The following is a 20362-nucleotide window of genomic DNA, read 5'->3' on the forward strand; positions in this document are numbered from 1 at the left end:
ACCGAGCTGTAGATAATATTGAATAGAAGAAGCATCAACATAATCAGTAAATGTGGAGATTTTTGAACATTCCCCTTGCTCTGTAGTCACACCTATAACATCAACCGTTGTGACAAGTTATTTTCTTTTTTTTAAACTTTTTATTATTTTTTGAACACAAAAAGTCCTCTGTGATAACACTGTGGCAACACACACACACAGTGACCATCTTCAGAGACAGAGCCCATAATCAAGCTCTGTGTCGGCATCTTAGTTAGCTTCATCACACACACACAACCTGACAAACCAAGCTGCTCTTCGATTTCAATCACATAGCGTTATTTACTTAATTATTTACTACTCGACACAGCTAAATACTGCTGTTTGATTCCTTTCTACACAACTCATTGTTCACGTACTCTGGTAATGTACTGTTCATCTCTGATCCAATCTGACACAATCCTATACATCTATGGTTTGTGTTTCTGATTTGGTATAAAATATTCATTTTCCTTAATCGTTCTCATCAAATCCTTATTTGTCAAATGAAACACACAGCATGGGGTTTTATCTTAGAATGTTTGGCAATTTACCTCTAGGGATTTTCAATTGAGTTGAGTGCAAACAAGACCTTGTTGGCAGATCTACTGTGATATATATCTAGGATAGACACCAAACGCTAGTAACTCCAAGTGAGTGTTAGGAGCAAATTTTAAAGGCAAGCAAAGCAACATTATCTATCCAAAGCTTAATATTAGGTGGGCGTGTAAGTAATACCACTGTTTGGTTTCCGTCATATCCTAAGAAAAGGCATACATTTATGATTTCATAGCTGTGACTATTTTATTACAATCTGGCATAATCAAAATCTAATAAACCATACAAAGCAGAAAAGAAAACACTCAAGGAAGCATAACTATTCTTAATAAAATGATGGTTAACATCAAAATAAAGCATATTGTGCATAGCTATTGCACAGCTCCCCAGATATTCAACGTTTGCGTATAGAGAAAAAGTCTGACATGATTATCCGCACACAAAAAGGTAAACAGAATACAGTGAAAAAACAAGTCATTTACAGCGTGAAAATGGCTAAATGTACAGCAAGAACACTTAAAACAATCAAAAGCAGCATAGGAAGAAACACCTTTGGGTGCGACCTTCACCGATTGTGAAATCTAGAACATTGGTCCCACCAGTAGCCTGCCAAAGTTTGGAACAGGTAGGATAATAAGGAACATGTTGCCATTAACACCATGGGAATGCAATGACGGTCTAAACCAAGACAAATACCTCAAAGAAGTCCAATGGAAATTTAACAATCCAGAATGATATTCTCTGGTTTTGTGGTACATCTCTCACAGGAGCCCAATTTAGTTTTTTGTAATTCACAAAGCAGTAGTAGCCTAGTGTGAAAAATGCTCTTTTTGAAAGGTTTGGTCCATTAATGACAAGATGTGCTCGTTTATAAAGCACATGTCCAACTAAAGTGAACCAATCATCTGACGGTTACTGTCTCTCTGCTTCAAATGGCTCTCAAAGAGCAGCCAATCAAATTATATCTCCGTCATAATGTCATAGATGGTCTCATACTAGGCTGATGTCTTCCTATAGAGTCACACCATGCTTATAGTAGGCTATGTCATTCGCATAGGTAAGGCAAACAAGTATGCGAAGAGTTCAAAGTTCAAACTTTGGCAAGTAATGGTGATCCTCTGTTCCACGAACAAAGGTTGAGACTGTTCCTTTTAAAACCTCTCTGATGCATCGACACTGCACAAAAACTACATTTAACTTCACTCAGTAGTATTCAGGATAGTAAGTAGTATAATATTGCACTGACGATCTTTTTCACCTTATCAAGAGTGGCTAAATGCTTAAGTTCCAGTGTCAGGCAAAAAGCAAAAATAGCTGGCACGCCATGATCATTTAAATACCAACATTCATTATTGCACATGCTCGTCTGAGGACTCCTAAAGAGGAGCTTGAATACGCGTGTTCGGCCTCGGCGCCGTTTCAGCCCCCAGCGCCTTCTTTAGCCCTTACCCATTCAGTGTTAGATCATCGGAGGGCTAGGTGGAGCCATAACCATATTGCTTTCACCTATCTGGTCCATTCAGATCTGTGAACACTGATGGGGTAGGTGCTAGGGGAAGGGGTTAGTGATTGAAATGGAACGGGGCCTTTGTTCTGCTATCCAGAAGCCCTGGCTAATGGCAGACAGACCATTCAGAGGCATCATCCTCCACAGATAAATATAGCACACAATTACCTAGAAGTGCTACTCCTATACATTCCTCCACTGTGATTCCAGCAGATTTACATATGCTAGATTGTGGATGTCATTGTATTTTTTGCATTGTATTTGCAAAGAAAATCCTCATTGATGAAATGCCACAAGAAGAAAGCTTGCATTTCAGTGGCAATCGAAGTTGAAGATTTGTTTGAAAAGAAATTGATTGATCATGTATGTCTGTGAATGTATGTGTGTGTACTGTACTTTGTGTGTATACGTTTGTATACATTTCCATTCTCAAGCCTTGAGTTCACATGCATTGACACTTATCCCGTCCAAAAGCTACCAGGCAGAGGAGCACACTATCTATGCTCTGGGTAGAAGCTTCCCTCAGCCACAGATCTAGGATCAGCTTACCCTCCCCATTACCTTAACCATTAGGGAAAAAGCAAATCTGACCTTAGATCAGTGTCTAGGTGCAGCTTAATCCTACTTCTTCTACAGCAGTCAAGGACACACATTACTGTTACCATCAGAGGCACATTTCAAACCACCTTCTTCACACTCACAAGGCAAACATCAGACTGGACCAACAGTCTCTGGAGCTAAAAGACACTAACAGAAGAACAGGGGTGGGTGGAGGTGGGAGAAAAGAAAGGGATGAATGAAGAACAGTCAAACGGGGGTAGAGGAATGAACACTAAAGGAGGAAGAGTTCAGGTAAGGCTCGAGGTGTAGGCGTCTTGGGCAAGAATTGTCGGCAGGAGAGAAATGGTGGAGAAAGAAAGAATGGAGTGCTCTGAGGGTTGACGTTCGATGCTATAGACTAGGCGGAGAGGTGGATGGGGTGATAGGTGAGGCAGAGGAGGGGTTGTGGGGTCGTGGCTTTTCTGGCGGTGAGGTCGTGGTGTTGGGCTGGCTGGTTCTTTAACAGGTCAGCACCTGGAGCAGGCACTGGCTGCCACGCTTCCTGGTTCCCGGACGCTGATTGGACTTTGCCGGGGCGTCACCAGGCTTCAAGAAACTCCAATCAGTAGGCCGTTCATTGGCGTGACTTCGGTCTTCAGCTAAGAGGGAGAAGAGGGAAAAACAGGGAGAAAGAAAGAAAAAATCTATTATTCACTGGTACACTCCTGTTACACACCAAGATTGGGACGCCACAGCCAAAAAGTTTAGGAAAAATTGTTACAACTTCACACTGCAATGAAGAGTAGAGTGCGCAAAGACTAGGTTATTCCACAACGATTTCGAAGATTTGTTGCGGTTAAAGGTTAATGAAATATTTGAAATATGTTTTTGCTTTGTTAGCATGAAACCACAACAATAGCGTAACCGCTTGCAGAAGAAGAGAAGCTGAAAATGCCATTGAGGGAGTGATAGTTGCAGCATGTATATTGTTATCTAAAAACCTTCACTCAGTAAGTAACCTGTATTAAGTGTAACTACCGGTAAAAGTATTGAAAAGATCTTTTCACATCAGATCTTTTTCAGAGCGGATATAATTGGTCAAAAGACAAATGAGTAAAAAAACATCAGAATTGGAAACATCCTTAGTACACTGAACAAAAATATAAATACAACATGTAAAGTGTTTGTCCCATGTTTCATGAGCTGAAATAAAATACCCCAGACATTTTTTATATGCACAAAAAGCTTATTTCCATCAAATTTTGTGAACAAATTTCTTTACATTCTTGTTAGTGAGCATTTCTCCTTTGCCAAGTGAATCCATCCACCTGACATGTGTGGAATATGAAGAAGCTGATTAAACAGCATGATCATTACACAGATGCACCTTGTGCTGGGGACAATAAAAGGCCACTCTAAAATGTGCAGTTTTGTCACTAAACACAATGCCACAGATGTCTCATGTTTTGAGAGAGCACGCAATTGGCAATATGATTGCAGGAATGTCCACCAGAGCTTTTGCCAGAGAATGTAATGTTAATTTCTATACCATAAGCCTCCTCCAACGTCGTTTTAGAGAATTTGTCAGTACGTCCAACCGGCCTCACAACCGCAGACCACGTGTAACCACGCAAGCCCAGGACCTCCACATCCGGCTTCTTCACCTGCGGGATCGTCTGAGACCAGCCACCCAGACAGCTGATGAAACTGTGGGTTTGCACAACCAAAGAATTTCTGCACAAACTGTCAGAACCTGTCTCAGGGAAGCTCATCAGGGTGTCTTATGGTGGCAGTGCGGTTATGGTATGGGCAGGCATAAGCTATGGACAACGAACACGATTGCATTTTATCAGGCCTCCCGAGTGGCGCAGCAGTGCTTGAGGCGTCACTACAGCCCCGGGATGGGATTTCCTTGTCCCATCGCGCTCTACCGACTCCTTGTGGCGGGCCAGGTGCCTGCAAGCTGACTTTGGTTGCCAGTTGTACGGTGTTTCCCTCCGACACATTGGTGTGGCTGGCTTCTGGGTTAAGCAAGCAGTGTGTCTAGAAGCAGTGTGGCTTTGGCAAAGTCCTGTTTCTTGATCTCGCCGCTCTCGAGTTCGTATGGGAGTTGCAGCAATGGGACAAGACTGAACTACCAAATGGATATCACGAAAAGTGGAGAGATAAAGGGGTAAAAAGTTTTTTAAAAAATGTCGCAAGGATCTGTACACAATTCCTGGAAGTTGAAAATGTCCCAGTTCTTCCATGGCCTGCGTACTCACCAGACATGTCACCCATTGAGCATGTTTGGGATGCTCTTGATCGAAATGTGTATGACAGCGCGTTCCAGTTCCTGCCAATATCCAGCAACTTCGCACTGCCATTGAAGAGGAGTGGGACAACATTCCACAGGCCACAATCAACAGACTGATCAACTCTGCATGAGGCAAATGGTGGTCACACCAGATACTGAGCAGTTTTCTGATCCACGACCCCTACCTTTTTTTTAAGGTATCTGGGCCTGTAACTCAGTAAAATCTTTGAAATTGTTGCATGCTGTGTTTATATTTTTGTTCAGTGTATAAACAGCATTTAAATATAATTCTAGGGATGATAAAAAACCCATTGAGGTGTTGATTTAGGACAAGGCATTGGTTTCTATGACTTATATTCATCCATTTGTATGACTTATATGATAGTCCTTAAATATTATTATTCTGTTGTTTGATTGGATGGTAAAACAGTGATGTCACACAGCATGACAGGCACAACAGGCCAAGCCACAGTATGGCAAACCATTTACCAGCATAAGGAGTGGAAGAGGAGGAGCTTAGAGAGGACATCCTCCGATCGTTCTTCTGGAGGTACTCAGGGGAAAGGAGGAGGAGGAGAGGAAGGAGGGAAGAGACAAACAAAGGATGAAGGAACAGGTGAAACAGACAGGGAGGGTGCAAAACAGAGACACCACTAGAGATACAGTACTGACACTGGGACTGGGAAACCAGATACTGAACACAACACATTAACAACATTTATGTGGTATACAAGATGGGAATTCTTTGGTATACAACATACAGTATGTATGGAGGAAAATTACAATCTCTTACCTCCAAGTTAGTCCGTGCTTTTTTCAGCACATCGCGAGTCCTTGATACTGCAATGAAAAGGTGAAATGCACAATAAGAAGAAACATCTAACTAGGACCTTTTGCTGTAACACACACACTGGGACGCCAGACCAAACACACACACACACACACACACACACACACACACACACACACACACACACACACACACACACACACACACACACACACACACACACACACACACACACACACACACACACACACACACACACACACACACACACACACACACACACTCACGCTGGCTGACGATGAAGTGCTCCATGCTCTCCTTGGTGCGGCTGGTGCTCCTCAGTCTCTGGATGGTTCCCTGAAGTACCTCCCCCTGCTCCGAGATACGCCCCCTCAGAGACAGAATCTCCTCCTGCATACACTGCTCCTGCATGGGTCACGGCAATCAATCAATCAATAAATACAATGATCAATCAACTCAATAATTCAATCAAACAATAAACGAAACAACAGTTCATATCTCTGCCTAGCGTACCTGCATTACCAATAGAGTGCCTCACATGATTTCATGTGTCACAAACCACCAATTACAACGAAAGGATTCATGATATACTGGTAGTAAATCATGTATAGTGCACCTTCTTAAGGTGATGGGTGGAACGGTCTGTGCTGGGCAGGGCAGCCCTCCAAAACATCTTCATCAGGGACACAACCTCCTCTAGGATCTGTCTCAGGGTCTTGGTGTTAGACAGCAGACTCCTCACACACCCATAGTCCAGGAGGACCTATACAGAGACACAGACACAGTTAGCGAGACACCTTCAATTTCCTGAAAGTAGCTGATTTGGTTCTGGGTTTTGAGATTAGGTCATCTCCAATTCAGTTGTTTGCGCAAATAGTGCTACTTTCCCTTTGACCTCCTCTTACCTGGTCCTGGCTGCCCTCCAGCATTGATTGGCTGAGGCAGGCCTGCAGGGCTGTTTCCATTCGCTGGACCAGACTCCTCCCTTCCAGGACCTGTGTCGTGGACAAATCAGAATTAGTTGGGTAACATAGGAAATTAAGATGTTTTATTAGTATAATATGCTTATTTGAGGTACTTGTCATTAGAAAGTGTCCATTGGACTCTGGTGTCTTTTCAGTTGCATGTCTACCTTAGCTGGGGCTCAGACACTTGGGGCCCAGAGAGGGGAGAGGTCAGACTTGTCGTCATGGGAATGTGTCTTTACCTATTTCTTAAACCATGTGAAGGGATGGCGTGATTAATGGGGAACCAATGACTTGTCTCCACAATGTCTGTGAGCAAGTCACTCCCTCCTTTTCTTTATTGTGGGGAGGATTATGGCATTAAATGGACCCTTGTATGTCCTCTCTTAGATCTCACACTTATCCTGTGATAATATATGGCCTAGAGGCTCACTCCCCAGTGAGCCTGTCCAGGAGTGGGGTCAAGAGGGGGTTTGCTTGAGATGGGAGTATCTAGAGTTGACAATTGATATATGCCATTGGATGAAATTGTGTTTTTGTTCTATACCGTACCAGGGAGGGACGGTTCTAAGGGGACCAGATACTGGGCTATACATTAATCCTGTTGACATAGCAGTTTTTATATTTATATTTTTATATTTACTGTCTGATGTGTTTTATTGATATCTGTCATACAAAGCTTAACCTTTGTGAACTGTTACTAAGTATCTGTGGTTTGTCAATGTACGTTGAAGGGGGTATCGTTGCTATAAAAGATCCCTGTAGAAATTCTGTAATCACCTTCCTGGTTCATTCGAGAGAATGCATTATTGAAGGTCAAGAACTTTTGCAAAAGTATCTTAAGTATTAAAGATGTAGTTTAACTCGGACTGGTGTGTTTGTAACTCTTCTCATTTGGTAATGCAGAAATTAGCCACCACACCTGCTGCTGCAGAGCGCTGTAGTCGTCCACGTGCCCGATGGCATGGCGCCCGTTCCGGTTAGAGAACGAGCCGTCCGGGGCGTCACCCTCCAGCTCTGAGTGGGGGTCCAGATCTGTAGGAGGGGAGGAAGACGAAGAGACAAGGGCTTAGTGTCAGACTAACTGGTAAACCAGAGAATTTGAGATGTTATTCGTTTTTTTGAGGTAATGAGAGTGATTAACATCCGGAATAACATCCTTCCTGGACAATTTTAACCTTATAACCAGACTTATGTAAAATCCTACAGATTTATAAATCAGATATGTACAACTCTCATTTCCCCATTTGTCACAGCACGATTAAACAGGATGCAGTTAGCGTTAAGAGTCACACCATTGGCAGTGAGCGGGGTCTCCTCCAGGTCTGTGTAGAGAATGTGGTATGGAGATCCATAGTTAAACAGCCCAATGTCTCTGACCGGGGGAGACGGAGCTGGGTCTGCAGTAGAACACACACAGAGACAGACAGGGATGCTCGGCCACCACACACACAACCCTGAACATTCAACATTCACTAAATGATAATGCTTTCAATAAAAAAATGGCATTAGTCTGTTGTTATTGGTTCATTAAACACAGCAATCAGTCAGTTCAATGGGATTTACATGAGACAACCCGGTTGGTCCCATTGATAGTGTTGAAGAAAGGCCAATATTAAGCTTAGGCTGGTATTGAGTATTGGTGCCTATCAAGCTGATATCAAAATGTATTTCCATACTGTAACCTCAAACCACACCACTACACCAGACAACACGCCCTTACCATTCCGTAGCTGCCGTCTGTAGAGGCTGTCCCTCTGGGGGCTGGCTGTAAAGGCACTGAGAGACGAGGTACGTGGGGGCTCCATCCCCCCAATGACCCCCACCCCTCCGTGGACCCCACCTCCCAGCTTCTGCTCCAGGTGTTTGTGGAGCTCCAGCTGTTTCAGGACACTGTTCTCCTGGACATTGGACTGGAGCTGTGCTCTGAGGCTCCTCACCTCCCCTAGCAGCTCCCCCAGCTCCACGGGCAGGGCAGGGACCCCATCGTACTGGCCCTCACACAGGTACCCTGAAAATCACAATAATAGTGTCAGTCAATACAACACTGAATGTCATAGGCCCACAGCAAGTATAAAGTCAAAACAGGAACGTCTGAGCGTAATTTGGAATTCTATGCAAGCAGTGTCTGATATATGCAAATGTCCCAGTTATGTGCACCTATTTCAAGTTAGGTTCATATTTTAACAAATGATTCCATTGATGAGCATTGATATAAAGGCAACCTCCTGAATTGCAGTGCTATATGAAACCACTAGCTTGTGGATAAAGTGAGTAAGCTGACCTGGGTTGCCCTTGGCGTTGGCACACACTCTGTCGTACACCTGCAGCTCACTCTGCAGTGAGTGGAGCAGCTCCCTGCTTTCACACAACTGCTGCTGCAGCAGGGACACCTCATGCTGGAGCCTGGAGACAAGAGAGAGATACAGGGTGAATACACACACACACACACAAACACAAACACACACACGCACACACCCTACACACACACCTAGTGTTCTTGTCATGGCTATTCTGCCTCTCCTGTCTGAGTGTGTGTATCTGCTGTCCCTGCTCCTGGCTGTGTGTCTGCAGTCGTCGGAGCTCCTCCTTCCACTGCTCCGCCTCTAGCTCCGCCTGCTTCAGGCGCGCACGCCCCGTCACCACCACCTCACGCAGCTGCTCCGCCTCCTCACACGTATCTGAGGGGAACCACATATGATGGCGGGGCAAAGTTACACACTACATTCGATCCTTTGGAACAAGATTAAATGATTCATCCATATAGAAAAAAATATGCAGAATGTGGTTCCATGTTGACCACAGCGTGGGTTGGTGAGATGCAATACCTGAGCTGGCCTGCAGGTGTGCCTGGAGAGCCAGGTTCTCCTCTTTCAGGACTCTGATCTCATTGGACAGCTGGCTGACAGAGTCCAGCCCCTGGATGTAGATGTTAGTGGGGGCTCCTCCGTCGCGGCCGGTGGTGGCCAGGCGTTCCTCCAGCTGCTGTCTGAGCCTCTCGTTGGTCCTGATGGTCTCTTCCAGACGCTGACGCAGACACCGCACCTCTCTCAGGTGCTCTTCCATCAGGTCCACACCTGGGGAACACAGGACAGAGAAGAGAGTTCAGATTCTTGTTTACATCAGAATCTTTGTGCATAGTGTATATTGTGCATGCCTTGGTCATAGATGAAACGAGATGTTGTAAAAGTGTATAGCCAATATGTAAAGTTCATCAAAAGTTGAAGTGCATGGATTAGCATACAAAGATAAGTTCAAAGATACATCTTTCAAGTGCCCTATGAATAAACATAACTTGTCATCTATATGGAAAATAATTCGATCAATGGAAAGGGGTCTTCATACCAGTGATGCTGTTTCTTGAATTGTTTCCTGATGACCCAACCCTGGCTGGCTGAACCATGTTCTCCATATCCCACAATGCACCATTCTCCACCAGGCCTGTGTTGGCCTTCAGGGCTTGGCCTGCGGGTCGGCTGCCTAGCTGGTGTGGGTAAAAGGCATGATGGGTAATCTGGCCATAAGGGGAGTGGTCTGGCTGGTGGTGGGCGCCTGGTGCGAGGTTGGACAGAGCCTTGGCGTGCGGAACCACAAAGCCTGTAACCATGGATATGGGAGAGATGTCTGAAACACAGCCATACAGAACAGAGTCTGTATTTATGAGCCAAACTTAGGTGCTGTTAAAGGAGTAGTTCACTAAATTAAAACTTGATGTTAGATGGTTCCTCACCCTGAAAGTAGTCTATGGGCCAAGATAAACTGTAATCCATGGTTCATTTTTCTTTAAACAGCCACTACAAACTTCAGCTAAACTTAGCCACCACACGCTAACAATCAATGGAAGTGATTGGGGCATGTGGGCATGTTTAAAAAAATGATGTCCAATTCACCTGAAATCAATTCAAATCAAAATATTTGGTTTGATGTTACTTTAAGGTGATATGGCCCCAACTTGTGTTTGATGATACAGCACCTGCTTCTGGTCCAGATATGCTGTAATACCCTCTATAGAGAAAGCATTCTTGTTAGAGGGTATTAAAGTATACCTTGACCAGAAGCAGGTGCTGTATCATCAAACACAAGTTGGAGAACACCATACTGAGTAATCTTCCTCGTTGGAGTCTCTAGTCTAGGATCTCTCAACCCCAACATTGACACATCCACACATCCACACACACAAGTCTTTACTCAATTCGCTGTCTCATCCTGATCCACTCTAGGCGTGCTATGCTAGCCCAAACATCATCCAATCGATCACATGTATTTATAAAGCCACTACTCCAGCCAATGCTGTCCCTGTCGGTATCACACCAATACATGCTACAGATTCTACTCCATTCTGTTACTCCCACAATCCATAGCACCAAGCCTGTCCCTCAGTTAGTATACTCCAAAAACACATGCTAACGCTAACTCTGCTCACTCTCATTCATAGTCATCTGTCTGTGCAGGGTATCCAGCTCCTGTTGCATCGCTTCCATAGACAAGGTCCTGGTCTGGGGGTTAAATATCATATTCTGACCCCAGGTGTCATGGTTAGGGTACAGGCCGGGGAGGGACTGGGAGCCGGGTAGGGAGCAGGACACAGGACCAGTCTGACTGGCCAACTCAGGGGTGGAGTACAGCATGTTAGGGCAGCTGCTGGAGGACTTAAGACAGGGTGGAGGGAGGGGGTGGTGGATGTCTGGAAAAAGAGTGGTGAAAGGGATGAGAGGAGGTTGGGAAGAGGATGGAGGGAGGTTTAGAGTATGTGTCTATGAATAGCACGTTACCTAAGTTTAAGTGGCTACTATACCTGTGTTTCCTGGGCCATGTTTCGCCCCCTGTCCCTGCTCTTCCTGAGCGTATTCGCTGGCTTCGTCCACATCTGAGCATAGCTCCAGGTCCTCATTGGTCCGGCACTCGTCTGACACAAAGGAGGACCTGTCTGATTGGTCAGTGGTCTCTGAGTGGGCGTGGCTGCTGCAGGGGGTGTCGGAACGCTGCTGTAGCTTGGTGTGGAGCGACTCGATGATCTTATCCTTCTGCTGGAGCTCCTTACTTAGCCTAGGGAGAGAAAGACAAAGAGAGATTGATTATCTCATCCTTTGCTACAGATCTTTACTCAGTCCCTACAAGACATACACTACCGTTCAAATGTTTGGGGTCACTTAGAAATGTCCTCGTTTTTGAAAGAAAAGCACATTTGTTGTCTATTAAAATAACCCCAGTCCCAACGTCAACAGTGAAGAGGCAACTCCGGGATGCTGGCCTTCTAGACAAAGTTGCAAAGAAAAAGCCATATCTCAGACTGGCCAATAAAAAGAAAAGATTAAGATGGGGAAAAGAACACAGACACTGGACAAGAGGAACTCTGCCTAGAAGGCCAGCATCCCGGAGTCACCTCTTCACTGTTGACGTTGAGACTAGTGTTTTGCGGGTACTATTTTATGAAGCTGCCAGTTGCGGACCTGTGAGGCATCTGTTTCTCAAACTAGACACTCTAATGTACCTGTCTTCTTGCTCAGTTGTGCACCGGGGCCTCCCACTCCTCTTTCTATTCTGGTTAGAGACAGTTTGCGCTGTTCTATGAAGGAAGTGTTGTACGAGATCTTCAGTTTCTTACAATTTCTCTCATGGAATTGCCTTCATTTCTCAGAACAAGAACAGACTGATGAGTTTCAGAAGAAAGTTCTTTGCTTCTGGCCATTTTGAGTCTGTAATCGAACCCACAAATGCTGATGCTCCAGATACTCAACTAGTCTGAAGAAGGCCAGTTTTATTGCTTCTTTAATCAGGACAACAGTTTTCAGCTCTGCTAACATAATTGCAAAAGGGTTTTCTAATGATCAATTAGCTTTTTAAAATGATAAACTTGGATTAGCTAACACAACGTGCCATTGGAACACAGGAGTGATGGTTCCTGATAATGAGCCTCTGTACGCCTATGTAGATATTCCATTAAAAATCAGCCGTTTCCAGCTACAATAGTCATTTACAACATTAACAATGTCTACACTGAATTTCTGATCAATTTGATGTTATTTTAATGGCCAAAAAATGTACTTTTCTTTCAAAAACAAGGACATTTCTAAGTGACCCCAAACTTTTGAACGGTAGTGTACACGTACAGACAGACATAACCACACACACAGACATAGGTCACCAGAAAACAGGCCACAAACCAGCAGCATATACCTGGAATAATCCACCACAGAGATCAAATACCGCAATCAAGTTCTAATACAAGTTGTATAACCATTTTGGAGACACATCATTAGGACATAAAAACCCACCGTAAAGCAAGCAGCTCATGGCCCATCTTATCATCATGGAGCTCAGCACGGTCACCTGAGGAGAGAGATGGAGGGGTTGTGGAGAGGAAAGGGAGGACAGAAGATCAGGGAATGTGTGTGTGTGTCTGTGTGTGTCTGCCCGTGTGTGCGATTTCACCCACGTGTGTATGTGTGTGTGTGTGTGAGTGTGCCTGCATATGTTTGTGCGTGTGTGTTCTCCACACTCACACCCACTGATCTTGATGCCAACTCGTTGTGCCAGGGCAGTGCTCTGTGCCAACTGCTCTCTGAAGCTCTGCCCCATGTAGTAGTCAATGTCGTTGGCACGCAGCAGCTCCTCAAACGCCTGTCGAATCAACTACATTCAGTTAATAGTTAAATATATATATTTTTTATTTATTTCAATTACATTTATTTGATTCAATCACTGTCGACGTGGTACATAGTGTCCTAATCTGTGGAGAGATCGTCAGAGTGTCATACCTTGGTGGTGTCTCCCAGGTGCTGTGTGAGGATGTGACACACTCTGCGGCCCTCCCTCATCTTCTGACGCAGGTGGGACAACTCCCTGGCCTGTGCCTGGATCAGAGTGTTGTACTTCCTGTGCAAGACATAAAAGACAGAGATCGTCATCATCACCATTATCATAGTTATCATCACCATTATCATAGTTATCATCACCATTATCGTTGTTATCATAGTTATCATCGCCATTATCACTGTTATCATAGTTATCAGCACCATTATCATTGTTATCATAGTTATTATCATTTTTATCATTGTTATCATCACCATTGTCATTGTTATCATAGTCATCATTGCCATTATCACAGTTATCATAGCCATCAACACCATTATCATAGTCATAGTCATCATCACCATTATCATTATTGTAGTTATCATTGCCATTAACATTGTTATCGTTGCCATTATCATTGTTGTCATAGTTATCACCATTATCATTGTTATCATAGTCGTCATCGCCATTATCATTGTTATCATAGTTATCAGCGCCATTATCATTGTTATCATAGTTATTATCACCATTATCATTGCTATCATCGCCATCAACACCATTATCATAGTCATAGTCATCATCACCATTATCGTTATTGTAGTTATCATTACCATTAACATTGTTATCATAGTTATCATTGCCATTATCATTGTTGTCATAGTTATCATCACCATTATCATTGTTATCATAGTCGTCATCACCATTATCATAGTCGTAGTCATCACCATTATCATTGTTATCGTAGTCATCATCGCCATTATCATAGTCATCATCGCCATTGTCATTGTTATCATAGTTATCATCGCCATTATTATTGTTGTCATAGTCATCACCACCATTATCATTGTTATCATAGTCATCATCATCATTATTATAGTCATCATCACCATTATTGACATAGTTATCATTACCATTATCATAGTTATCATCACCATTATCATTGTTATCATCGCCATTATCATTGTTGTCATAGTCATCATCACCATCATCATTGTTATCATAGTCATCATCACCATTATCATAGTCATCATCACCATTATCATTGTTGACATAGTTATCATTGCCATTATCATAGTCATCATCACCATTATCATAGTCATCATCACCATTATCATTGTTATCATCGCCATTATCATTGTTGTCATAGTCATCATCACCATTATCATTGTTATCACAGGCATTATCATAGTTATCATTACCATTATCATTGTTATCATAGTTATCGTCACCATTATCATAGTTATCATTGCCATCATAGTCAATATCATCATTATTTCCTTCCTTAATTTCTTCTCTCTATTTCTCCACTCACCCAGGCCAGGTAGCACACTTCCCCTCCTCCACCGCCCCTCCTTTCCCCTCCAGCCTGGAGTTCTTGAGTTGGGCCTCCAGTGAGGCCACTCGGGACATCAGCTCTCGCAGCTCCCGGCTGGGCTTGGGTTCCATGTGAGGCCCCAGGCTGTCGGACATCCAGCCCTCATCCTCCTCCACACCGCTGGGGGCCGGGGAGGCCTCGAATGCCCAGTTCACCTGATAGAGAGGAGAGAAAAGACTAAATAGTCACAGAAAATGTCATATCAGCCCATAAAGCAAGAAGCGAACAAGACACTGAAGCAATCAATCAACTGATCAATCAATCAGGTGTTGTATGTATATGACGTACCTTGCGCGGGGGGCGTTCCAGACTGGATGCGTAGTCGCTGGTGGTGGATAGTGAACGCACCCGTAGCTGCAACCCACGAATCACCTTGTGACAGCGGGCCAGCTTAGAACGCAGGTCCTGGACCAATTGCTGTAGAGAGCCTGTCACGGACTCCTCCCCCTCTTCATAAGCCCCGCCCACCCCCCCATCACCATGGAACCAAACCCCGGCACGCTCATAGTCCTGCTGGTGGCTCAGTGAGGTACACATCTCCAGATCATCAAACTCTGAGGGAGGAGCGATACAGAAAGAGACTAACAAGTTGTACAGATCATCAGACCTGCGTAACGTAGTGACAGGTGAGGTGTGTGTGAAAAGTCAAGTAGGTACTGTATGGTGAGTTTGAGATGTCTCAGGTGACAAAGTGAGTTAAAAGCAGTGAGAGGTGACATTGTAAGTGAGGTGACAGGTGAGAGAGGCGTAAGACAAGACAGGAGCGAGAGAAAAGACAGGTGAGACTGGAGAGACAAATAAAGGAGAGACACAGCTAAGTTACCTGGGCTGCTGGCGTCCTCTCTCTCTGCCTCGTTCTCACTACGGCCACACGTCTCATAGCCCAGGTCCTGTAGGTCCACCTGGACCTGCTTACTGTCCTGCTCAACTGATGTCTCCGCTGTGAGAGTGTGCGTGAGAACCATTACCCATTGAGTAAATTACATCGAGTGATTCAATGAAGTGAATCAGCTACATTGTATTTAATTGTGTTCTTTCCAGCCATTATTATGAGCAGTCCTCTCCGTAGCAGCATCCTGTGGTATGCGTGTATGTTTTCGGTGTAGGTGTATAATGACTCACTCAGTAGTTCCCTGTAGTCCTTGAGTTGTTCAGCCTGTGCGTGTACCGTGGCCTCAGACACCATGAGTCTCTCCTGCAGCTCTCTGTTCTCCTGTCTGCTCAGCGCCAAATCAGAACGCAGACGAACCACATGCTCACGGAGACCCGTCTCCACATGCTGCCAGAACCCGCCCACATCACCAGTGACATCATCAGACCCCGCCTCCTATAGGAATCAAGACAAGGCAAAATCCACTTGAATGCCCCTCCAACTAGTGGGAAACTCGTCTATAACCCTTGAATTCCGACTTCTCCCACACGCTGGCCTCTGACGTCACCTACTAAAGAAATACCTTGATTACAGGCAGTTAAACGTGACAACAAAACATTATTTATAAAAAGCAATATATTAATATGATTTTTGAACATTTAATTACAAACATGATAGCTGTACTTTTAGTTTATGATTGACGTAGCTTGTTGGCCATTAGCCAATTAGCATTTTCTAAACGAGTTCAAAGCATTTGAATGCATCCAACTGGTATTTACGACTTCACAACTGGTAATTTACATCTTCTCACTTGGTTATGAATGCAGCATGAGTTACAAAAAAAAATGAACAATGCCTGCTGATTCACTTTTACATGAGTAACCGAACAAGCTTAAACCATAACGGTTGAGCTTAAACCATAACGGTCGACCTTAAACCATAACGGTCGACCTTAAACCATAACGGTCGACCTTAAACCATAACGGTCTACCTTAAACCATAACGGTCGAGCTTAAACCATAACGGTTGAGCTTAAACCATAATGGTCGACCTTAAACCATAATGGTCGACCTTAAACCATAATGGTCGACCTTAAACCATAATGGTTGCGCTTAAACAACAAAGCATTCACATGTATAGCAGATTGAAAAAGCCTTAATACAGTTGAAGTCGGAAGTTTACATACACTTAGAGTCATTAAAAGTCGTTTTTCAACCACTCCACACATTTCTTGTTAACAAACTTTAGTTTTGGCAAGTCGGTTAGGACATCTACTTTGTGCATGACACAAGTAATTTTTCCAACAATTGTTTACGGACAGATTATTTCACTGATAACTCACTGTATCACAACTCCAGTGGGTCGGAAGTTTACATACACTATGTTGACTGTGCCTTTGAACAGCTTGGAAAATTCCCGAAAATGATGTCATGGCTTTAGAAGATTCTGATAGACTAATTGACATAAATTGAGTCAATTGGAGGTGTACCTGTGGATGTATTTCAAGGCCTACCTTCAAACTCAGTGCCTCTTTGCTTGACATCATGGGAAAATCAAAAGAAATCAGCCAAGACCTCAGAAAACAAATTGTAGACCTCCACAAGTCTGGTTCATCTTTGGGAGCAATTTCCAAACGCCTGAAGGTACCACGTTCATCTGTACAAACAATAGTATGCAAGTATAAACACCATGGAACCACGCAGCCGTCATACCGCTCAGGAAGGAGACGTGTTCCGTCTCCTAGAGATGAACGTACTTTGGTGGGAAAAGTGCAAATCAATCCCAGAACAACAGCAAAGGACCTTGTGAAGATGCTGGAGGAAACAGGTACAAAATTATCTATATCCACAGTAAAACGAGTCCTATATCGATATAACCTGAAAAGCCGCTCAGCAAGGAAGTAGCCACTGCTCCAAAACCACCATAAAAAAGCCAGACTATGGTTTGCAACTGCACATGAGGACAAAGATCGTACTTTTTGGAGAAATGTCCTCTGGTCTGATGAAACAAAAATATAACTGTTTGGCCATAATGACCATCTTTATGTTTGGAGGAAAAAGGGGGAGACTTGCAAGCTGAAGAACACCATCCCAACCGTGAAGAACGGGGTTGGCAGCATCATGTTGTGGGGGTGCTTTGCTGCAGGAGGGACTGATGCACTTCACAAAATAGATGTCATCATGAGGATGGAAAAATATGTGGATATCAGTCAGAAAGTTAAAGCTTGGTTGCAAATGGCTCTTCCAAATGGACAATGACCCCAAGCATACTTCCAAAGTTGTGGCAAAACGACTTAAAGACAACAAAGTCAAGGTATTGGAGTGGCCATCACAAAGCCCTGACCTCATCTTATAGAAAATTTGTTGGCAGAACTGAAAAAGCATGTGCGAGCAAGGAGGCCTACAAACCTGACTCAGTTACAGCAGCTCTGTCAGGAGGAATGGGCCAAAATTCAACCAACTTATTGTGGGAAGCTTGTGGAAGGCTACCCGAAACGTTTGACCCAATTGAAAGGAAATGCTGCCAAATACTAATTGAGTGTATGTAAACTTCTGACCCACTGGGAATGTGGTGAAAGAAATAAAAGCTGAAATAAATCATTCTCTCTACTATTATTCTGACATTTCACATTCCTAAAATAAAGTGGTGATCCTAACTGACCTAAGACAGGGAATTTTTACTAGGATTAAATGTCAGGAATTGTGAAAAACTGAGTTTAAATGTATTTGCCTAAGATGTATGTAAACTTCCACTTCAACTGTATGTCCTGTGTCCTATTTCATAAAGCGTATGCAGAAACACAGAACACTCCTGTCCTCTCCCCTGAAACAGAGGAGCAGCAGTTGCCTGCCCAGATCCAGGGCTGCTTATATAAACTATCCCCAGGCTAAGAAAACAGCCCTACATAGACTGCTATAGCTACACCAACACAGAGATATGAGGAGAGGGGGAAGGAAGTAGACACAGAGAGAGAGGGAGAGAAAGGGAGGATAGATAAGGGGCAGGGGACAGAGATAGGGAGGGAATATAAGGGAAGAGAGAGGGAGAGAGAATGAGATAGAGACAGAGAGTAAGATGGACATTTTGAATTATACAGAGAGTGAGATGTTAACACTATTCTGGCAAGCAGTGGTTTTGGGTAGAGGATTGTACCTTCTCTGTGTGGTCTGGCTGACGGTGGGACAGGAGAGTTCCCAGGTCTAAGGAGTGAGGTCTGGTACACTGTCTCTTTCCCCTTCCCTCTCTCATCCTTCCTGCTGGGGGCCCACGCTTGCTCTGGGTGGGTCCCACTGCTGGTAGTACCTCTTCCTCCATCTCCTCGTCCTCTTTCTGTTCCCATCCTTGGCACGTGTCTGTTGGATCTTCCAGCTCTCCTAGACCTTCTACCCCCCCTTGGTTCTCTTTTAGGGCCTCGTTCTCTTGTTGCAGCCTCAGCAGTGTACTCCTGCAAGAGATGGAAAGTAAACCATGGGATTCAGTATGAATAACAACAACTACACTGCTTAAGGGTAATTGTAATTGCTTGGAAAACCTTATCCACTATTATGTATTGATATTGGTCATTCTTTATATGCGGTGAGCACTGCACAGAACACCGGACGAATTATCACTGTGAATCATTGTAATGTTGTATCATGTACGGTAATGTTTATGTGTCAATTAATCCCGTAAGGGATGGGCCGCCAAACATATATGTAATTCATTAATTAATTCACTACAACAACTAACGCAATGACAATCAGACTGTGAGCCTTTGACAGTGCTTCTAGTAGGTAGATGTTGGACATGATCTGGGCTACAGTATAGAACAGTGGTACTGATTGTGCGGCCCGCATGCCTTTCATTTGCGGCTCGCGGTGATGTTCCTATTTTCCATTCATAATACATAACAATGATACAATTTCAATTCAATGTGTTTAATGCAGGCCTTAACACCTCATTGAATATATATATTGTTCCCTTGGCGTCAAATAGGTGGCGCAGCTGTTGAACAGAAAGGCCAAAATAGAACGCAAATGCTCAGCTACAGCGACCGGCACATCAGTTTTCTACTAGCTAATTTTGCAGTCTGGTAGACATGGATCGAATTATTGTAAAAAAGAAACATAAATCTATTGACAATGAAAATTAGTGGGAAGAGCTGGAGAACAACGTGACAGCTATGAACGAACAACCACCGGAAAATGACCATCTATATGTTTGGAGGAAAAAGGGGGAGGCTTGCAAGCCGAAGAACACCATCCCAACCGTGAAGCACGGGGGTGGCAGCATCATGTTGTGGGGGGTGCTTTGCTGCAGGAGGGACTGGTGCATTTCACAAAATAGATGGCATCATGAGGAAGTAAAATTATGTGGATATATTGAAGAAACATCTCAAGACATCAGTCAGGAAGTTAAAGCTTGGTCGAAAATGGGTCTTCCAAATGGACAATGACCCCAAGCATACTTCAAAAGTTGTGGCAAAATGGCTTAAGGACAAGGTATTGAAGGTATTGGAGTGGCCATCACAAAGCCCTGACCTCAATCCTATAGAAAATTTGTGGGCAGAACTGAAAAAGCATGTGCGAGCAAGGAGGCCTACAAACCTGACTCAGTTACACCAGCTCTGTCAGGAGGAATGGGCCAAAA

At 43.9% G+C, this 20362-nt stretch overlaps 1 protein-coding gene across 10 annotated transcripts in view; it reads right to left on the bottom strand.

Annotated features, from left to right (window-relative positions):
• Window positions 1–117: 117 nt before the first annotated feature.
• LOC106600560 (myomegalin) overlaps window positions 118–20362 on the bottom strand; it is an 82614-nt gene continuing 62369 nt past the window's right edge. For 3 of the 10 annotated variants that reach the window (XM_014192019.3, XM_014192012.3, XM_082973534.1), the window contains 23 exons: window positions 18887–19178; window positions 15985–16189; window positions 15686–15802; window positions 15151–15416; window positions 14800–15017; window positions 13454–13571; window positions 13199–13328; window positions 12971–13025; window positions 11491–11741; window positions 11119–11379; window positions 10041–10319; window positions 9524–9772; window positions 9187–9376; window positions 8980–9101; window positions 8419–8706; window positions 7991–8095; window positions 7618–7730; window positions 6636–6725; window positions 6347–6493; window positions 5997–6135; window positions 5713–5759; window positions 5409–5463; window positions 118–3282 (listed from right to left, as the gene is read on the bottom strand). In XM_014192019.3, coding sequence (XP_014047494.3) covers window positions 3143–3282; window positions 5409–5463; window positions 5713–5759; window positions 5997–6135; window positions 6347–6493; window positions 6636–6725; window positions 7618–7730; window positions 7991–8095; window positions 8419–8706; window positions 8980–9101; window positions 9187–9376; window positions 9524–9772; window positions 10041–10319; window positions 11119–11379; window positions 11491–11741; window positions 12971–13025; window positions 13199–13328; window positions 13454–13571; window positions 14800–15017; window positions 15151–15416; window positions 15686–15802; window positions 15985–16189; window positions 18887–19178 — 3877 coding nt within the window. In that variant the 3' untranslated portion in view covers window positions 118–3142. The remainder of the gene's footprint in view (window positions 3283–5408; window positions 5464–5712; window positions 5760–5996; window positions 6136–6346; window positions 6494–6635; window positions 6726–7617; window positions 7731–7990; window positions 8096–8418; window positions 8707–8979; window positions 9102–9186; window positions 9377–9523; window positions 9773–10040; window positions 10320–11118; window positions 11380–11490; window positions 11742–12970; window positions 13026–13198; window positions 13329–13453; window positions 13572–14799; window positions 15018–15150; window positions 15417–15685; window positions 15803–15984; window positions 16190–18886; window positions 19179–20362) is intronic. The other 7 variants (XM_082973535.1, XM_014192014.3, XM_014192013.3 and 4 more) reach the window with 7 other exon arrangements.

The sequence above is a fragment of the Salmo salar genome, chromosome 03 (genome assembly GCF_965601325.2).
Source record: "Salmo salar chromosome 03, fSalSal1, whole genome shotgun sequence".
Lineage (NCBI taxonomy): Eukaryota > Metazoa > Chordata > Actinopteri > Salmoniformes > Salmonidae > Salmo > Salmo salar.